The 21,676-nt window shown below is 42.9% G+C and overlaps 1 protein-coding gene across 2 annotated transcripts in view; it reads left to right on the top strand.

The window, feature by feature from the left end:
- Positions 1–5,956: 5,956 nt before the first annotated feature.
- The window catches only part of GBF1 (golgi brefeldin A resistant guanine nucleotide exchange factor 1), a 106,914-nt gene continuing 91,194 nt past the window's right edge, over positions 5,957–21,676 (top strand). For both annotated transcript variants that reach the window (XM_065067475.1, XM_065067474.1), the window contains exons 1-3: positions 5,957–6,190; positions 11,925–12,030; positions 13,324–13,390. In XM_065067475.1, the coding sequence (XP_064923547.1) occupies positions 6,183–6,190; positions 11,925–12,030; positions 13,324–13,390 (181 nt within the window). In that variant the 5' untranslated portion in view covers positions 5,957–6,182. The remainder of the gene's footprint in view (positions 6,191–11,924; positions 12,031–13,323; positions 13,391–21,676) is intronic.

The following is a 21,676-nucleotide window of genomic DNA, read 5'->3' as shown; positions in this document are numbered from 1 at the left end:
GTGTCCATGTATATGTATATGTACTCTTACGTATTGCTGTTGTCGCTGCCGTTACCTGTGTGCGTTGTTCCGTGCTTGGTGATCTGGTACCCTGCAGCCCGTTCTGGGCATCCCCCCCGCTCAGCACCGTTCCGGCGAGCCTGTTCGGCTTCACAGTTAGAGCCACCAACCAAGCAGAGGTTTCCGGGGGAACCAAGTCCTTAGTCGGCTGCTGGAAGTGTTCCACTGCACGATGGAGCAGCACTTGCAGGGGACGCTAATTATAGGCTAATTACTGCACGCACTGTTCCGGCTCTTGGCCGTACCGAGCACCGCTTCTCTGGCAATACCGTGCCCGCTTCTCCCGGGACACGGGGGCTCCGGCTGTGCGGTAACACCGCGCTTCCGCCCACAAATGGCTCTCTGGGAACCCAAATGCTGCTTGTAGTCCAGGCTGTAGCCCGGCTGCTGCCGAAGTGCATGGCAAAATCCCGGTGCAGCGGTGCAGCGTCCAACCCCGCCCTGAAACGTCCCCAAACGCTCGCAAGACTTGGACGTGTTGGACGTGTTTGCAAACACATTTCACTCCCAGCAGACACGTCCCCTCTCTCCCAGTGCTCACGGGGAGAGGTTTGCAGAAGTCGGGCTTAGCCTCTCCGTCCTGCCCTGGGAGCCCCGGGGACAGGTTTACCCTTGTAAGGCTCTTACGGAGCTGGGTGCATGATTCTACGGTCTGATTTTCTTGAGGTCATTTCCATGTCAACCTACTCTCCGATTTATGATACCAAAGGTCACCCTCAAGCTGACATGTTTTAGAGATTAGGAAATAATGTTGTGAGAGTAGGAGTGAATTTTAACCCTATGTGATTTATGAGCCATATTTAGGGAGCCTGCTAAATGCATAATATGGCATATAGATATGTATGGGAAGACAAATGCACATGAAGAAGCACAGGATGAAAAGAGAGGTTAAGTAGACCCAGGCATTACGGATTACAGTTCAAAAACATGCACAAACACGTTAATTCAGTAGAAACGTGGAGAATTTAAAAGGAGTCACAATGTTGACATGCTCATGAGAAATCACTGTGTGTCGTTTGTTTTTTTTTTAATGGTATTAATCTGAGGCTTGTGTTTGCCTTACTCTTTTTTTTTGCCTGCCAAAAATGACAGCAAGCTAGACCACATCTTTTTCCAGCCCAGATTTTAACCCATCCCAGTATATGCTTGTCTCTGTCAAGAGAAGCAGATACAGTATAGCAGCACTAGCACTTTCCAGCGGGCAGTCTGTCCCAATCACCATATGCCGCAGGGAAGCTGAAAACACTACTCAAGGTCTGCAGCAATGAAGGGACCATATTTTGAACTGACTCCTTCTCCTTCCAAACCTTTTACCATCAGTAGCCCACAGCAAATATGGTTAGTGCCTGCGCTTTCAAGTAATAATTAAACAAAGGTATTTCTAGCTATTTCCATTAGGGAACTGTAAATACAAATGGGCACTATGTCACAAGCTTGCCCCCTGTGGAGTGCAGTGTGGAGACTTTTGGATTAGGCCATCCAGGGACCTGCACTAGGTCTTTCATTAGAACAACCTTGGTGAAACTGCTGGACTGATCCCTGAAGAGTCTCTTTGAGAGGGAGTACTCCAGCCTTTGTTGTTGAAATGTAGTAACAGATCTTGCTGCTTAGTGCAAAGATGTAGTGCATCTTGTCTTGCCAGCTGGAGAATTCACTGCTGGGGAAGAGACGAAGAAGTTCAACTGGATTTAGGAGAGAGAGGTTACTATTTTATAGAAAATAAAAATGTAAAAGAAAAAAAAGGCAAAGGCAAACTAAATCCAGAGTGAACCTAGCTCACATCTTGGTAGAGAGATGGGATATGAAAAAGGAAGGAATTACTCAGCATCTTAGACATACTTCATTTTTCACCAGCTGGGAAGAGTTTGTTCTCAGAGAACCCCCTGTCTCCATCACAGGCAAGTGAAGTCCTCATGCTGGATACATCCACTGCTCTCAGAGAGTGGTGGAGTTGTTGATTGTTGATCATGGTTTCCATCTTTGTCTTAACTGATCTTTTAGCCATGCTGGGTCTGTGCCATCAAATGCCTTGGAGATCAGGACTCAGGCTTGAATTTGGCTTGGCTTCCAAGCCAAAAGATGGCCTAGGGAGCAGAGGGAAGATTTGATGGGTTTGTGGTAGCCATGGCTCCCACTGCAGCATACTCTCTTGGTTGGCATTTGCCAAGTGCTGTGGGCTTCATGCCCAGGTGTATCACATAGCTGTAGTCTAGCCAAGAGGTGACGAAGATATGACTAACTGAGCCCAGGTTGCTCCTGCCAAAAAGGCATGGCTTGCCTTGGCCAAGAAGAGACAATGGAAAACATTACATGGGGATGTTCATCAGGAGGGTTTCATGTCACTGGGAAGTGCAGGAGTGTTCCTGAGACATGGGTAAGTAGAACAGGTGGGAGGGTATTTTAGCCTAAGAAGGCTGCTCTGCAGCTTCAGTATTGTACTTTGTATAGTTTCCAGAGAAGGATTTTAATATTTTTGAGTGTCTCAGTATAGCTCTGTTGCTTCAGTCATAGGTCCTGGCCTGAGTGCGGACTGCACCAGGTGCAGCACATCAGTTTTCCTTGGGAGAGCTGTTAAGGAAACAAGAGCCTTCAGCTGGCTTTAGGCTTGCCCTGGAAAGAAGCAGATGCTTAGAACCACTGCATTCAGCACTCCGTAGCATTTTTGGGATATTCAGCTCTGGGGAAGACTGGCTGCAAGCAGTTTCTAGCTGTGACAACTGCTTGCACCTTCTGAGTCAACCCCTTCTTTCTACCCTTTTTCTGCAGACCAAGACTCCGAGAAATAGCAAAAGCCTCCAAGAGGAGGGGATGGAAGTTCAACCTCTCTCAGACTATTTAACCTGCAGGAAAACGTCTGTGTTGCATGTGCCTATGGGTCTGATATCTGGACCCTGCAGAGGACCATGAACTGGAAGGGGCTGAGCAAGGGTAATGAACTGTGCAAAGTCAGTCCCATTCATCTGTGCAGACTGCAGAGGTGGAGGTGATTTGCAACATGGATTTGTGATGGTCTCATCAAAAACTTGCAGGGAGCAGGCTATTACACTGGCACTCTGGACCCAGATGAAGGCAGTTGGTGTGCCCCATGAAGACAGTCTCCTTGCAAGGAGCTGGCTGCTCAGATGTCTTGGATGAAAGGAGGTGAGCTACCAGGTACTTGGGCAAAGCCTGAGAGGATGATTGTCTGTGCATTTGCATCCCCTCCACATGCTCCTGTGGGCAGAGGAGGACTACTGAAGACAGCAACTCTGCTGAAAAGCTGCATCTTTGTCATGAGGATAAACCCCAGCTTTCTTGACCAGACAGCAGGGACCTGAAGGATTTGCACAGACTGTGCTTGTCTGATCTCTGGTTTCATTGTACTGTGCTGTGTGTAAGAACTAGTGCATTATCTTGTGAATAAAGGGACAAGGGACCACCCTGTGTCCTGGTTCTACACCTGGCTCCTTTGGTGCAAACAGAGTGCTCCAGTGTGCCCACACGTGATCTGTACACAGCTGTCCCTGCTCTGGCAGTGCTGCTGGATCAGGCAGCCCAGGTTTCCCCGCTGCTGCTGAGCTGGGGAGGTTGGTGCTGCGCTGTCACATCAGCAGGATTTTCTGTGCAGCCAGGGTGGTGCTGGGCTGTCTGAGGGCTGACTAACGCAGTGCCGTGATGCATGAGAGTGAACTCTCTTCTCCCCAGGCAGCACGGGGCCAGACCATATTGTTTTTCTCTCCAGACAATGCAGTGCTGGATTGTAAGTAAAAATGCAAAGCACATTGTAATGTTTGCTCTTTATTAATTCACTAAGATGCATTTTGGTGAAGCAGAAGGCTCCTGGCTGGCTTGGTTTCAAGCTCCGTGACATGCTTCCATAAATAACACGTTAGCAGGGTCTGATTCACCAGATCAGGCTGGGTGGGAGCCTCAGCTGTGCAGCTGGCATTGGAAAGGGCAAAAAGGGGCATGGAGAAGGCTCTAGCCCCTTCTGTGAGAGGGCAGGCAGGCTTGGCTGAGCTGTGTTGTGTGCACTGGCCAAGCCAGCACCCAAAACCACCTTCCATGAGCAGGGAGTGGATGGACAGACTGGTAATGACAAACTTCTGGGAGTTACCAAACATCTGGCAGATACCATAGGGGCTTTAGTGGCTCCTGGAAGAGGACAGAAGGGAAGGAGAAAGGAATGGCAACTAATCTTGTTCTGCAAACTTTCACTCATTGCTTAGGTGGTTTTTCAAATCTCTTTGTGCTAGGTATTTGACCACCTGTTTTATAGCTGAGGAACTTGAGATAAAACCTGCAGGTACTATGGTTGCAGTAGAGGCTGGGGTGAGAGTTTTTAGCTTCTGAGCCCATGGTTAGGCCACTGAAACATTCTACTTCTCATTCCACTCTTGGGGAATACATGTGGCCGCTTAATGCAGTTGCAGCTTAAACTTCCCACTCCAAAGACTTCCTGCATGTTATCAGGCAAAGTTCATCTGAAGCGGGTCCCCTGGCCTCGGGCTGTCAGAGCTGGGAGATAGTGGCAGTTTCAGCCTAAGATACATTGATTCTTGATCAGGCAATATTCAGGCAGCTATTCACGTGGAGAGGGAATGACTTGGTAACCACCATTTCCAGAGTGTCCCATCCCACACCTTCCTGGGACAACACCCTCTCTGGAGATTGTGCCCCCAAGTGAGGGACATGATGATATCTGGCTGTTGGGTGACATTAGAGTCAGCTTTGGGTTGGTCTGGCCAGGTAGGGTTCTTGCTGTACACTCTCTCGGGCCTTTGTCTGAGAACTTCACTCCTTCAGCCACACTGCAGCAAATGAAGTTGTTATTAGGACAGTCAGTGAATATTATTTGACCTTTTCACCTTCAGTTTTATCTGTGCCTTCCCTGCAGACAGAACTAAGCTTTTGGGTAGCAGCTGCTTCGACCGCTCTGAAGCCTGCCACAGCAGACCCCCAGGTTGACCTGGCTGCAGATCCCAGTGCTATAAAACCATTAGGTAATGCGAGGACTTTCTGTCCTTTGCCCCAAGTTCAACCGGCAGTGGCTTAAACAAGCAGAGCAAACCCTGCAAATTACCGCCATTGAAGTACACTGCATTGACACTGATGCATGGACATGGAAAGCAGCTGAGAAGGTTGGACCAGCACCATGAATTCACTGTGCTAGGTGCTGTGCGATTGCTCTTGCTGGAAAGAGTTGGCCAGTAAACTTGGTTCAAAGAGCCTTTACCCTGAGCTGTGGTTCCTGGCTGCCAGGCTAGATGGGCTGGACCAACTGAGGCCGTAGCACGTGGCTTGTAGACCTGAGCAAAGCACCGGCTGCGTTCAGGTTTGAGGGAGGTTACCAGGCAAGCACGACCGCACAGGCAGGAGCGGCTGCGTGTGCGTGCTGCGCTGCGTGCTCCCGCAGCAGCTGCGTGCCGTGTTCCAGACATTGCAACTCTCCTTCCTGCCCGCTCAGGGCCTGCTCCGGGGGACCAGCAGCCAAGAGAGGCTGCAGGAGCAACTCGGGAGGCGCCGGCACCGCCTCACAGGACCCTCGCTGGCCAGCTTCTTCCCCATGGAACCGGTCCCAGGACGCGCCCACGCCCGGGACCGGCGGGCAGCCAGGCCCACAATGCCTTGCGGGGCAGCGCTTCCTCCGCTTCCGCTCAACCACCCTTGCTGCTGCCGTTCCGGCGAGGCCGCGCCCCGCGACGGCAAGCCTCCTTCGCGATTGGCCAGTGGTTCTGCTAGTTCTACCTTCTCTGCTGTCATTGGCTCTCTTCCCCTTGTCACTGGAGGATCCGCCTTCTCCGGTTACGCACCGTGAACCTATTGGGCATTTTGGAAAGCTGCTTGCCGCATCGTGTGCGGGTTGGTTTTTTGGGCTGTCCGTCGGCGCAGTAACCAGGCAGCGGGTTAGGGTGCGCCTGTTTCCACGTCAGTGAGAGCGGTGTGGAGCCGGTTTCGCTTATCCGTGCCCGGGCGGACCCCGCGCTCGGCGGCCTCGCCGGGACGGCCGCCGCCTCCCGCTGCCGCCGGGAGGGAGGAAGAGGCGGACAGAGGGAGGGCCGAACCCTCCTGCCTGCGGTGCCGCTTGCCTGACCGATATGTGAAGCGGCCGCCGCCGCGGGGAGCAGGCGCCGCCATTTTGGATGCGGGGGTCAGTGCCGGGCGGCGAGCGCTTGTCGCGATACTGTCGCGACGCGGGGCCGGGGGGAAGGGAGGGAGGCCGCGGCGGGGGAGCCGTGCGGTGCCGGCGGGGGCGTGGACGGAGCCGAGGCGGCCCCGTGGCGGGCAGGGGGCCGGGGCGGGCCGCCGCGGGGGTGCAGCGGGCCGCGGTGGGGTTGGCAGCCGCCTCCTCCGCCCCCGGCGGTGACGCGACACGCGTGACGTCCTGCCCGGGGTGCCCCGGGGGCTGCCCGGCACTGGGCAAACACCCGCGGGCTGGGAGCGGGGTCGGAGGTGCCGGGTGTGTGCTGCACCTGCACAGGCACCCGCTCCCCCCGCGCCAAGGCGGCCTGTGCAAAACCCCCTGGAAGCAGAGACCTTTCCCAGCTGGTCGCCAGCTCCTGAGGTGTTGCGGGGGGAGGCTCGGAGCTAACTCGGGGTGTACGTTATCAGTCCAGCTGGTGCTCTGTTCCTTAGTTTCAACGGTGTGAACTAACTAAAAAAAAACCACCAACCTAACCAACCTTCTCTCTATTTACCTTTGGTTTTATTCTGCAGTTCTGACAGATAAATGCGACTTGGTATTTCTTCTTGGTTCCCAGGTGATTTCTCAGTGTTGCAAGTAAAAGTAGAGACTTGCAGAGAAGCCTGTCCCACCTTCCTTTCTGATGTGCCACCACTGTCACGTTGATGCTGCATGTCTTTTAAAGGGCCTTCTTAATTGCCCAGAATTTTGGCATCACTGGGCCGCACAGTTCCCTGCTGTACTTACAAATTAATACTTTTGTATTATTTTTGTCCAGACATTAGGAGCTATCTGTTGGAGAAACATCCTGAGTTCTCTGAACTTTTACTGCTTGTTGCAGAGTAGTTATTACATGAAAAACCCAAGCAAGTTCTATTTTGCGACGGAGGTTCATGTACCTTCTCTGTGTGGCTTAGAAGGAATACAAGGAGGTTTTTCATTGTGAGCTGTGCTCCTGGGTAACCCAGCTGTCTCTGAGTTATGCAGGAATTGTTTGTGATTCATGGACTGAAGGGGGTTGTGTATTCTGTTTTGGTCGCAGTGTATTGTATCAGGACTTGAGTGGCCAAATTTAGGTCAGAGATTATATAGGTTATTCATGCATTATCATAACCAGTGCAAATTTAGGTCAACAGAAGCTTACTTTGGAATACAACCTTTCTTGCATATGTAGTGATTATATTGTTTTTTATTGCTACTACTTATTGGGGTAGTTTCACCAGGTTTGAGTCAGTTGCCACAGCTGAAAGCTAAAATTAGTGGGAGGAAGAAGCGACTTGATGGAAGTCTGCCAGATTTTGTCACTTCTGATGCTAACTCTTGCTTGTTTCCAGAAGACCTACAGACTTTTCCTTGCAGGGGAGGGAGTCTTTCCTAAAAGTGTATCCGAGTCTTTGTATGGTAGTACCCAGGAAAAAAAACGGGTTCCTATGCACTGGGATGTTTTGGGGTAGGATGTTCCAAGGTTGAACAGTGGAGTGTTCAGTGCATGTGTGAGATACAATTTGCAGATGTAAATCTTGTCAGTGTTTTTTATGGGAAGATTTTGCATCTGATACTGTTTTGGGAGTCTCAGAATAGTGATAATTACTATCCATAGAACATTGCTGAAGGCTTTGAGAAGCATATGCGTGTTAGATTTGGTTCTCTTATAACATGCACAGGCATCCACCTTTTTCCACTCATAGTGTTCCTGACCTTGTTAGCGGTGGTGCTGTGGATGCTCACAGCCTCCCTGTCTCTCATGGTGGGCTGGGCAGCTGTGTTGCCTTGGTTTGGAGCTGGCATTTTCACTGTGCTGACCACTGATGCTCTGAGCAGGAGCAAAACCTGAGGACTGGTCTGCAGATTTTAGCAGGTGTACGAACATATCATGAGGAAGAAGCAGGAGTTTATGTACGACTGACTGAAGAGATAAGGAGCTAAAAAGCATTTGAAATGTAATAGGTCCCTTTCTTGTTTTTTCTGTGTAATTCAAGACCACAGAACTTAATCTGTTCGTTTCTGTACTGAGTCCACTGTCTTGTGTTTGATTAAAGGTTGCGTTCAAGAAAGGCATCTGGTCTTGAGCTGAAAACATCAAGAGGCTTGGAACAATTGGAACAATGGCTTTACTAGGGAGGTTGTTTCAACTGTTTTGATGATCTTCAGCATTGGTAGTTCTGTTAAGCTGTTCAACCAACAGTTATACAACATTCCATTCTTCAGACCATACCTTTGTAACATAAAGCCTGGATTCACATTAGTGTGTTTTGTGTTTGTGTGGTTTTTGTTTTATTTTTCTTTTAATGTTGAACATACATTTAATGATTTTCCTTGACTACCACCATGCTCTTGTAAACCCAACTGATCATTCCAGGTTGGTCTGGTAAATCTTGTCACTTTCTCTCTGCCACTCAGCATATTAATTTCAATCTTAAAACTTCTTTCAATGTAGTACATCTACATGGAGCTCTGAAGTGTGAGCAGGTATTTATTGCATATGATAAAGTTACAGCTGAAGGAATGCATGCTGAAATTATCTGATAGTTTAAAAGGGGCAGGCTTTGAGAAGTGCGGAGTTTAGAGAAGCTATTTCCATTGCTCGAAATAAACTTTTAAGCTTTCGCAGGGATGGACTGTGCTTTTGGCAGGTTCAGCCTGCAAGGTACATCTCTGAAAACGGTTGTCTGACTTTCCCCCCAACTCAGTAATTGTTTTCTGTTTCCTTTGCCAGCACACGGTTGCAGAGGTCCTTTGCATATATGACAATACTTGGCTATGGTTTACTTTGGAACGTATATGTGCTATTACTTGGTTAACTGCAGGCTTAAATGTAGAGCAGGATTTTTCCCTGTCTTTACCCCGTGTTTATGGTGAGGCGGGCTGTATTGTGTTTAGAGATCTGAGGGTGAATTTGTGTCTCCAACATTATATGTTATTTCAATTGCATTGGACCAAGAATTTTTTTGTTGTATGTAAAGTGAAATTTTGTACTTTTGAATAAAGCCACATTTAATGGAATCTGTAAGGAGGAAAGGAGTGCATTCTCATCAAGTGTTCTCAAATAGTTAGCAATGAAAGGCTACCATTGCAAAAAAATCCCCAAACCCTTAAGTTTTGCAGGATTTTAGTAGTTCAGGAGAGCCCTGCCAAACAACTTGCATTTTTTGCACCCTTGCTTGAAAGGATCAGCATGTTCAGTTTCCCAGCAGGTTAAAAAGAAAAGGTGTGTGTTGGAGGTTTGTGTCTGTCCTCTTCATATTTTCCGTCTCGGAGATTGCACCAGTTTTGTGAACAACTGAGCACTGTCAGTCTCCTAAATTCTGGAAGGACTGAGTTTAACAAATTTTTCCATCTTTATTCTTTTAAGTTTAAAGTGGAGGAGAAGAAATGGGAGTCCTGCAGGCAGATTCAGTAGTATGCAGAATAGCATTTAAGCTTTAGCATCAATTTAAGTGTTGTCAGAACTATTGAGTATCTGGGTGTGTACAAGGCATGTGATACATACGTCTGGTGTTTCTTTACATGCATTTCCAAATCAGGTTTGGGGAGCCTTAGTTTCCATGTCAGTTTGCTAAATACCTGGAACAGCACCCCAAAGTTTACATGCTCAGTATTGCTTTCTAACAGGGTAGACAGGAAAAACCTGAGTATAAAGTATTTCCCCAAAAGTACTTCTGTGGACCAGAGTTTTGATTCCTGAAGCTGCCTATGTAGAAATATGGAAAATATTGAAAGTACTGAAAAAAATAAATAAATAACTGGGGAATTTTACATAGAGGAGAAAATCTCCCATTAGTGCCTTGTACTAAAACAAAGACAACACACTGAAGTAGGAAAAAAATCATGATCAAAGGTATTTTTATGAAATATTTTGATAAATATTTTGATGCAGTCATATAAATAATAAATGGAGTAAGTTACTGTTGAAGATGGGACATCTCTGAAGCATCAGACACATGAGTAGGAAGAATATTTGTGGTTCTGTTATATACAACTGTGTAGGGATGATATAAATGTTTGTCCTTCAGGGCACAAGCAAACTGTGGCAGAACTGTATATTTATTTTTCTGAATCATCTAGTAGTGAACAAGAGAAACTATTGATCTGGCCTGTTATGGCAGTTCTTATGTTATAAAATACTTTTGTCTTTGCCCCTAATTTATTTTGTAGCACTTTGGAATACCGTTATGTATAATTAATATAACAACGTAAGAAACAGTTTTGTCATGAGATTATTCATCCTATTGCAAAAACAAAAAATCAAACCAACAAATCTGATGTTCTCCTTTGATAAGGTGTCTTTTATAATATTTTGCTTTCTTTCCAATATTTACAGAGCTCTGAAGCAAATTGATATCGTTCACTCAGAGGATATTTGTATGTTTAAAGTGTTGTTGATAATTCAAATATGTTAATAAATGTGAAGCCTGACAGATCCAAGATGTATGTTCTGAAATTTCTGTGGTGGTGTTTCTGAGGTCTGGATTAATACACGAAGACTATGTCCTTTCAGCCTTGCTATTTTACATGGGCAAAAGTCCTTCTTACATTCTTTATGTTTTATCACCTGCTACAGCCCCTTCCCCCACCCAGCTGACTCCTTTAAATGAGCATGTCTGATTCGAAGTGTTGTGATCAATGTTGCATCTGTTTTCAGTATTTCCCTTTCCTATGGATGGCCTGTTGTGATTTCAAGCTGAATTCCTCATTTTCCTTTTATATCTTCTGAAAAAGTCTCATTACTTGGCTACCATTTCACTGAATCCTTCTCATTTGCAGACATGGTATCATCTGACTCTCTGGCCTCTTTGTAAGTCTTGTTTATTCCTTCTAAACAGTCATGTCTGTTCACTCCCCTGCATTCTTATTTCTTTATGGTTGACTATATCTGGGCTACAGTTAGCGTAGAGAGAACAATCCTATAGGAGTCCACTCTTTGTTTCTTTTCCTCAGATTGTAACAATATTTATTGCTTGTAGTTTTTTTTTCCCATCTTCTGGGTTGCTCTGTGGATACATCAGTTTAAGTTTTTTCCTGTAAGACCTTAGAGAGGTAAATGTCTGCCTTTCACTTTTTCCTCCCTGTGTTCCATCCAGTTTTGTCTCTAGTTTTGCTCACTTCTTTGTGGGGTCTTACCCATGACTTTTTTTTACTTGCCCACTTTCTCGAAGGCTTTTTCCATGAACAGAGTGTGAAATCAACATCTGTTATAAATTACTTTTTTTTGTCAGAGTTTAAAGTCCCAAAGAGTTTTTCTCTGGCCAGCTTATTCAAGCCACTGATGCTTATTTAACAGAGTACAAGATTGGCTTTGTGTTCTGTGTAGAGCTGGGGGACTTTGCATAAGTGCTGGATATGCATGTGTTATTGCATTGTCATGGATGTCTGTCCTGGTACCCTAACACTTTATCTTTCTCCGAAGTCACATAGACTGGAAAAAGTGAGGAATGTGCCTCAGCGAAGCTGACTCTTGCTTCACAGATGCCCTGTTGTAACTAATTGTCTGCTCTTATGGTCTTGAAAACACAGTCGGTGGAAAAGTATCCTCCTTTTGACAAAACAACTGCATTTGTCTGCATGCACAAAACAAAGATCTCGAAGAGTTCCTTGAGTCTCTGATGCCCTCTTGTTTGGCCAGGGCCAACTTGATGTTTCATCTAAGGAAAGGAATAATTCTGAGGGTCTGGAGATTAATTTGAATTACCTTTATTTTCAGGATTGTCAGGATGGTGGATAAGAACATCTACATTGTACAAGGTGAAATCAACGTGGTGGTGGGAGCCATAAAGCGTAATGCCCGATGGAGCACTCACACACATCTGGTAAGTGACCTTGAATTGTTGCTACCTGTGCATGCTGTGGCAGAAACCACCTGGTTTCAGAAAAATATCTGTGTGGTTTATTTTTTTAGCACTCGTTATAGTACTTTTGTAAGTAAAGTTGGAATAACTTTCTGCATTGTTTCATGTTGAGTGGTTTTGGCTTCTTCTGTGCCAGCAACTGGAAGAGGTACAAAGCTGGAAATCTTCTATCTGTATACCCTGTAAACAAAGAAAACCACACACTCTATTTCACCTGGGAATTATCTCATTTAGACTTCTATCACCTGGTATGTCAGGGATTTTGAATATATGGTGTTATTTGATTTAGCACATTGTTTTTATATATCTTTTAAGCCCTCTTAGAGAAGACTTTCTTTATAATGAAAGCCATGGAATAAAAATTGGGGAAGTCATTATATACAGGGTATTTTTTAAAAAAATTCATATAGTGTAGAATCCTTTTTTAGCTCTGTTTTGTGACTGCCAGCTATATTCCTGGCTGAAACCTGTTAACAGTTTCAAACCTGTTTTGTTAAAAGCCATTAATACAGTGTTTCCAAGTCTAACAATGCATTGGTCAGTTGATGGCTTCCACAGTGTAAATGTGTGCATGTGGCTTTCTGTATCTGTGGTGCACTTCAGAAAGGCACGTGAATAGCAGGTGGCTGTCATCCAGCATAAGCGGTTTCAGTTTGGACAGGGCCCTGTTTCTTTCTAACAAGTATTTCTTCATTAGTGCTCACTGCCACTCAGCAGGAGGTGTGGCTGCAGATTTACAGAGCTTGAAGAAACTGCTGCTTCTCCTTGTTTCGATATTGTGAAGACAGACTAAGGCTAAAGGATGCAGCTATTCCTATGAAGTTTGCACTGTGATTCTTCAAGTTATTTTAATGACACCAAATGTCATTGTATTTCTGTTCTCATTACAATCTGCACAGATTAACATTATAGCAAATCCAGATGAGCCATTTCAATATGGCATGAGCTAGATTTGCTCCAAAATGTATTGAACAGCAGCGGGCTAACCAGGAATACTTCTAAGAACAATAAAACCAAACCAGAATACACAGTCTTGAAACTATGCTTTGACATTTGAGCTGTATGACATTGAGGAGCACTAGCAGGAAAATAAAAATGCTTCTCTAGACTTTGATGGAGTAAATGCACTGACAATTGCAAACTCAGTGCACAGTACTTCTGTGAATGTGAGCTCTTTACAGACCCATTATTAAGGTTTGTATTCAGGAATATGTTTACCTCATTAATTACTTCCTTCATATATGTATCCCATAGGATGAAGAAAGGGATCCCCTGCTGCATAGCTTTAGCCTCTTAAAAGAAGTGCTGAATAATATAACAGGTAAGTTTACAGAGAAATCAGCAGGTATGTGCAAATAAATGTACAGGTGTACTTGTTTGTCTCATTAGCTATCCAGAGTTCGTATATTGAATAACAAGAAAAGAGCAAATATGTATACACTTTTAGACAAATAATACCAAGGTAAACTGGTGCACAAATCCCACTGCTGCCACTATCTGGAGAGATACATATATGTATATAGATCTGTGTGTGTGTATATATATATATATATATATGTATATATATATGTATGTATATATATATATATATATTCGCGTGTGTGTAAACACACATTTTTTAAAACAAATTTGCATGTTTTTTCAATATACTGAGGCTTGTAGTAATATATGAAATCTGCTATATTAGTATGCGTATTTTTTCTATGCTTCGTTTTTGCTTTCTGATCTGTGAATGATGGGAAAAGTCTGCTTAGAAAGTAGCCTCCCATTATTTGTTTTCTGCTTGGTTTGTTGGTTTTTATTGTATGTTATCGGTAATAAGTGAAGCACAGACTTCACCTTCCATTTGGGTCTCTGGAAAGGCTTACTGTGTGACCAGTTACACTGAAAAGAACTGGAAATCTGTATTGATTACAGAAGTAGAACACAAGGCTGTGATGTGTATTCTGACCAGGTTTTTTCTCCCAACCTGTCTTTGTCCACTTTTTCCCATGTTTTCTCTTTTTGTAGTTTCAGGAGTGATTGTTTAAGTGTAACACAAGTATACGTTTAGAGTCTGGAACTGGGGCTAATCCTGAGATGCATGTGGCATTCTGCTGGTTCTTCCCAGGATTTGTCTTATTGACTGTAATTGAAAACATGCTTTATCTCTGGTCCCTTTATTACAGTGAGTGTTTAGAACTGCATTCAAGTTTGAGAGGACTTTGCATTTCTAATTGTGAAGCGTACCCATTCTTTTGTCAGTGTTGAGCTTCAAATCCCATGAAAACCATGTTCCCTTGAAGTACGGTGGTGCGCTTCCAGGTGCTGAGGACCTGTGCCAGTTCTAAGCCCTTATTCCTTCCTCTTTTGCGGCTGCTTTACTTTTCTTTGCCAGGTGAACTTCCCTTGGTTGTGAGCAGCAACACTTCTGTCAGGTCGTGACATCTTGGGGAACTCCTGCACAGCTTGGATTTCTGGATAGTATCTTTGTTCTGGATAGTATGCTTGTACCCAGACTCCATGAAAATCTGGATTTTTGTTTTTGTGTGTGGTGGGTTTTTGTTTGTTTGTTTGTTTGTTTTTTGTAAGCTTGCTCGTCTTCTGTAGGATATGCAGTCACCAAAAGTGTTTTGGGAGGAAATTTTCATGCTCTCCCTTTTATGAGATAAAATTTTCTTTAAAAGAAGACTCTTGAAGTTCTTTGCCATTATTGCAAATACCTCTTCTCATCAACAAGAGCAGGGAATGTCAGGATGCTCAAATAAATGTAGTATGAGTAAATGTCAAACACTGGCCATTTATCTAGAGTAGCTAGATACAGTGTGCTGTTGACTTGTTGGGAAAAAATGCAAGTCAACTATCTGCTTGTGTTAGAGAAAACCAAGTTTAATGTACCAAGAGATTCAGAGACTCCCTGTGTTAGTCATCATGCAAGTGGGTTCAGGCTGAGATAATAGTTGCTTCTATTTGGTGAAGGTAGCATGTTGGTTTGACTACATGGGGTTCTTCTAAATAGGTAATTTCAACTTCAGTGTATGCTATTTATAGACTAGTGTCTTGAGATAGGACATCATTGCTATGCTCCCTTTTTTTTTTCAGTTTTAGACATGGACTGGTTCTCAAGCAATACTTTGAATTATATAGAGTCTCCTGCCTCATCTTTCAGGCAATGAAAAGTCCAAGCTTAGGGGTTTTTTGTGGGTAGGCTTGGGGTTCTTTGTGGTTGTTTTTTTTTTTTCCTAGACCTTCCTTTCATGTCTCTTTCATTAGCTCATGGAAACGCATTGCTTTTATATTTAAATTTATTCAAGCTGTAATCTTTGACATTTGAGTTAGCTTTTAGTACAATTTTGCATTTATAGTAATATATATTATGTATTTTCTCAATCCCCCAAGAACCCATTTTAATCTGTTCCGGATGCAAATTTCAGGCTGCCTTGTCCCATCTCCCCTCTTGCTCTCGCCCTCACTTCCCCTCCCCCATGGAGCATGTTTGATCAGGTGTGGCAGGAATATCCACTGTCAAGCTGCGCCCTTTATATTAGTCAATATTATCCTTCCTTCCCTCCCACTCCCTTCATTCTCCTCTGGGCTTTACCAGTTGATTTATAATTTTGGAATTCTCATCGGAGTCTGTAATACAGTTTGTTCATTATTTAACCAAAACCTGTTTAATGAGCAAAGAGAGGCAATGTAAATGTTAGGCATGTTGCAGTGGAGTACCTTTTGTTCTCCTCTGAGCTAGTGGGTATTAACTCTGTCATGACTGTGAGGCTGAAATACCCTGGTCAAGGGTATAAAGATGCACTGTGTGCCTCCAGCAGCTAAAGATTCCCATTCCACGGTATTTACTAAGTAGTGATATCCCATCCCACTGTAGTGTCTAAATGGGCTCTTGACAGGAAGTAGTGGATTCTGCAACATTGGACACTTTTAAGATTCATCTGGACAAGGGGCCATCTTCTCTAAACTGTGCTTTTGCCAAGAAAGGTTGGACCAGATGATCCTTGAGGTCCCTTCCAAGCTGGTGTTCTGTGATTGTGTGAAACATCTAGAGAAGATGCTGTTGCTCAGTGCGAACAATCTCATGATTGTGGTAAGAGTAACTTCACTTCTACAGCTCAGTGTACCTAGCTAAGGCCCTTGGACCTGAATTACATGGGACGATGTCAATCTTTAAAATTCTGACAGAGAAACTTAATTTCTCAGGCAATTTAATTTAGATTTATAAAAGCAGTTTAATAATTCGAAAACGAACAGCATGTCTACTCCGATCCACTGTCATTTGGTTTATTGTATGCCATTTTTACACTTTCATGGGCTGCGTATATTTTAATTATTATTTATAGTAGGTGCCTGAAAAACAGAAAGGAAAAATAGGGGTTCTGTCATCTTGGATGATGCTTAAGTTACTCCAAGATAAATTTAATAGCTTGTTGTAATAAGATAAGTACAATAACCCTGAGTTTGATATAGAGTTTTGTATTTCCAATACTTAGAAAAAGCAAAAATTGATGTCCTGAGTTACGACGTATGGAGTCAGTGACTGTCAAACTTTGTACATGCATGCAAAATTGAAATACAACTACATCTTCAAAGGTTATTTTTAAACTGACAGAAGCCTTAGTATTGATACAAATTTGGATCTAGGGTCACTTTCACCACAACTTTCATTTGACTACTTTTTAAAGTAATCTGAACATCTAGACAATATGTCTGGGTATTGAAATATTTGTTCATTTTGTTAGTTTTCTTATGGAATTAGGTCAACAAAAGGATGGTTCATTTTGACATCCAGTGAAAACTGAGCATCTTCTCTTTCATGAGTGTTTCCAGCTTAGAATGCTTTTGAGCTCAGTAGGGGAGGGTTTTATTACCACAAAATGCTGGAAATATGAATTAATTATAAGCCTACTTTTCCATGATCTGGTGAGGACTGTGTTTCATTAAATCTTGCTGCAGTTGTTGAGGTCTTCAGACCATTCCAGTGCAATGTAGGGTCAGAGCAGGTACTTCTGTAGTGGTTCTTCTCATTGTAGAATTTGTGCTTTGCTCTGACTGGGGGGATGAGTCAGTAACTAGGATTTTTGTGACTGAAGGTACAGCTTACTGGTGTGTAGGATGGCTTCAGGACAGAAAATGACTGAGTGCAACTGCCTTGTACAAGTCAGCACTGCAGTGAGAGAAGCAGGTGTTTGTGGAAAGTGTGTGCATCGAGAGTCTATTTAAATAAGGTTTAAACTAGGTAAACACACCTGTGAAGAGGTGCTTGTGTATATTTTAGGTCCATGAGTGCCAGACTGGAAGGTTTGAGTCCTTTTATCCTCTGGTGGTTCAGAGTTAGTGCATTTAAACAGAAGCTGCAAAGTAAGCTGTTAGAAGCACTCTGATTTCATGCGCATTCATGACATTTTAAATGAATGCTTGTGCAGTTGGTTCAGAAGAATCTTTTCATGGCTTATTTCAGACAAGAAGCTGCTGCAAATCTCCATCTTTAGAGGGTTGGCTGGGGCATTAAGAGCTGGCTAAAGGTCAAATGACTGTAACCGTAAGAGAACCTTTGCCCAGTGTACTGACTTAATATACTTGTTACTGTAGCCATCAGTTTTCTGGTATGTAGATTTGATTGCACACTCATTTTGAGTCTGAGCTCTGGAAGCTCAGGTTTCAGGGAAAATCTGACATATATAAAACAATACAGGAATTTTACCCGATGTGGGATTAATGTCTGAACTTTTTCTGAAAGATCTAGTTTTAAGAAGTGGTAAATTCATGGTAAATATAAATGTGTGGCCTGTTCTTAATGCTATTGCAGTGCTATTTAGTAGTTGTCTATTCAAGGTGAGAAATCAGAAAAAATAATGTGTTGGGTGTTTTTTAAGAGATGTAGGAATTAGATCATATGGATGCATGATATGTATAGTGCTGCAATGATTGTTACTTTGCACTTTGCAGATATGCTGTATTTTATTTATTATTTATATATTGAGTTTCTGCAGGAAGTGTCTGGACTTACTAGCAAATAACAAATATTGGTGAACTGTAAGCTGTGATACTTCTCCCTTTGTTTGCATTGAAGGATTGCAATGTTTCTAAAGCAGACATAAACCAAACCAAAACAAAAACTAAGCTTTTTCCATTGCATATGAGCTTCATATAAAATATATAGAAAGCTCAATGGTTTCCGAGATTATGTCTGCTCCTGTGATAGCCTGAAATTTTTTTTTAATAACAGGTGTCCATACATGTTAACTTGGTATTTTGGGATACCAAGCAATTCAGGCTAACATTTAGCTTTTATTGCATTCTCTATAAAATTTTTAAGAGGAATGGAAAGGGTGTTAGAAAGGTGAGGAAATTGATAGAGTAAGGTTTCTTCTATAACTTTAACTCAGCCTCACTCTAATAAGTGGATGGCAATACAATTTTAGTTCATATTGGATGACCTGACACAGTGTACAGAAGTGGTAATTAATTTCTCTTAATATTTTCTGTCACCTTCTTACTCCAAGAATTCTGAAGATTAAAATGACAACCTTAATTTGCTTATTTGCTTGCAGGCTGACTCCAGACTTGATTTTTGCGGATTGTGTTCAGATGATACCGTAAAAGTTGCCATTTTAAAAGCAAGTGCCTTGTCTTCATGAGTGCAGACATCCCCAAGTGCACAGAGAATGTAAACCAATGCAGTATTTTTGCTTTACAGCTGCAGATAGTTCCAAATACTCTCTTTGAGAGAGATTAGTCTTCTTTTTAATGTCATTTTAACATCAGATTAATCAAATGACAGTATTATGGCTGAGATATTTGAATTTCCCTCAGATAATAGGTTTCTATTTGTATTTTTGGCATAGATTTTCTTGGTGTTACTGGAGAAATAATAAACCAGACTTTTCCCGGGTGGTTGCTGATTTTGTGCTTTACTTTCTAAGCAGCTTTTTTTCTGGAGTGACACTCATGTGCCCTAAGAATGGTAGCTGCACTGCAAGCTCTCAAGCCCAAAACTAACACCAAAATTGTGGTAATTTCACTTAAGATTTAGTTTATTTTCTGTATAAAGAAAGGAAGGGGAGGAATGTGTTCAATGAAGAATAACTATTAGTATTTGTGAAGCTTACAGATACATGAAGATGAGCACCATAACCTTTTCCAAGGCTTTTTGTTGTGTGCGGGACAGCATTTATACAGAGTGTGTGATGAGTTGGGTGTACAGATGGGGTCACTCAGAACTTTAACTGATTCTGTTGAATTGTTCACTGAGCTCTTCAACTTAGGTTACTGAATGAAACTGGGACCCCTGAGAAGGGGAAGCTTGTAAATGAGAGATCATATAACTAAGACTGAACAGGCAGAAGGGGCTAAACTGTGGTTGTGTAGCATCCTTAATTTGATAATTTTTTGGCTCTTATATTAATCTTCTGTTTTGTGTTTCTGACTAGTAATAAATTTACTGAGTAAATGTCAAAGAAGTGGAGTGACTCTGGGAATATCTAGAGGAACCCCCCCCCCCCCCCCCAAACAAAACACAAACAAACCAACCTCAAAACCCACAGAAACAAAACAAAAACCGCACAAAAACCCAAACAAACAAAACAGCCACCACCACCAAACCCAGTAAGATGGTCTTCACATAAGATATTTCTGCATTTCTCTTGAAGTCAGGGCATCTGAACTGTCCCTTCTGCAGTCCAGCATCACCACCTTGCAATACCACCTAAGCATCCTTTTAATAGAGTTCTTTGGGTGCAATTTAGAATGAGGGCTTGGAGCTTAACAGTCTTTCATCCAGGCATGGCTAATGACTGGCAGGTACAGGCAGGAGGTGGTGCTGTTGGAAGGAATAGTTTCCTGACCTCTAATCGTTAGGGGCCCAAGGATTTAGATGGACAAGTGCTCCTGGCTGTGTTTGGCAGAGTTCCCGCAGTGGGCTTGCTGTGTAACACCAACCTTCTGTTACCCCTCAGGGCTGGGCTCTGAAGAGCTGCCACATGTGCACGGTGTGCAACTGACTCTCTCTTGTTCCACGCTTGTTGAGCAATTACTTCCCCACTTGTTGGGCACTCCATTATTTCCTTCAGTTACTGCATCTGTGTGAAGTGGAGCCATAAAGGAAATGGCCTAATGTACATACATTAGAGGGCAATAAATTGCAGTTTGATTTGGTTAGAAAGGCAGTACCAGATGCTCCACTGAAGTTAAGGTTCCTCCTAAGTCATCCATTGAGGTTTTATTCCAGGTTTTTTTGATGGTGATGTCTCTATTTTGGTCAAGACTTGTTAAAAGGTATTGTGGCCATCTAAGAGATGTTAAGGCTATTTGCATTATAGTAAAAACCCTCTGGAAGCAGGAGTGTACATGAAATTGCTGAATTCCAGTAGAAGTTTATTAAATATATAGATATTCTCTCACCTTTCCTTTTAACTGTCTTCTGTCCTCCCTAAACTGCTGCCATCTAACCCGTTAAAAACCATGTCTCAAAGGTGATTTATTTCAAAGAAGCAAAAACTTGTGTCATAAGGTGCAGGTGCATATTTATATAGTTGCGTAATAAGTAACAATGCCAAGAAGCGTTGGTCATTCATACGCAACAAGTGTGCTGAAACATTTGTCACCTCAAAGAGTTTGTAGCTTAAGAGGCTAGAAGCAGGGAGAAGTCATTAAGTATACAAAGTTGTTGAACATTTGAGAGTTTTTCTTAATGACTTCCTCAATTTGTTGTTCAAACACACCGTTGTTGGCGTATCCCTAATGCAATTTATAGCAAGATGTGTGTTTGAGGGAGAGGTTTGAAAGAAGATTCAAGTGGGTAAAATGTTCCTTTTTCAGGAATAGTGCAGGGGTGTGTGATAATGTGCTGCTTCTCTCAGTAATTAGTGTGGAAGAAAAAAGCCAGCAAGAAGAGAGGTAGAATGAGAGGGATTTAAATGTAAGTACGAAAGTAGCAGAGTAATGGATAATAGTTTTATTAAAATAGCAAGTTGATTTGTTAGGGAACGTTAATAGTGAGGGATGTGTGGTGGGTGGCTTGCCTGTTTGAGGTAAACTTGCAAGAGCTTTTTCTTTTTAAGATAACTACCTAGCTTGTGTGCTGAGTGTTGTGGAATAGGTTATTACTGAAGGGGTTTTTTTGTGATCAGAAAAAAAAAAAGTCTTCCAACATGTTATGGACCTCCTCATTGTAATTTTTTTTTTTTTTTAATTCAGATGGATAGTCAAGATCTCGCTTTTGTAATTTGCCTTTAGAAAATTATGCAAGACAGCAAATTTATCCAGGAAAGAGCTATGAAACTTACATCTATATGTAGTCCTATGAAAACTCCTGTTCTCTTTTAGATTACTTCATTTTAACTTGCTTTACAGCACCTCTAAAAGCCACAAAGTTTGTCATACGTTGCCTGTAATACAGTGGCTTAAAGTCAGGGTCTGCGGTCTTGTGATATGATGGATTCTGAGGTGAAAAAGATGATTCATGTTATGAATGAGTTTGAATTCATTCCAGTGTGGGTGACATCAACAGATATTTTCTGTGAAAAACTTTAGGAGTGAATGGAAATGTGTGAATTTGTTAACAGAGTGAGGAACGTGGAATCATAAGTGACTTAAATATAAGTAAATCTTGTAGGGA

This window comes from Columba livia, chromosome 6 (assembly GCF_036013475.1).
Source record: "Columba livia isolate bColLiv1 breed racing homer chromosome 6, bColLiv1.pat.W.v2, whole genome shotgun sequence".
Classification (NCBI taxonomy): domain Eukaryota; kingdom Metazoa; phylum Chordata; class Aves; order Columbiformes; family Columbidae; genus Columba; species Columba livia.
The sequence above is the reverse complement of the archived record's forward strand: the minus strand, read 5'-3'. Positions and strand labels throughout refer to the sequence as shown.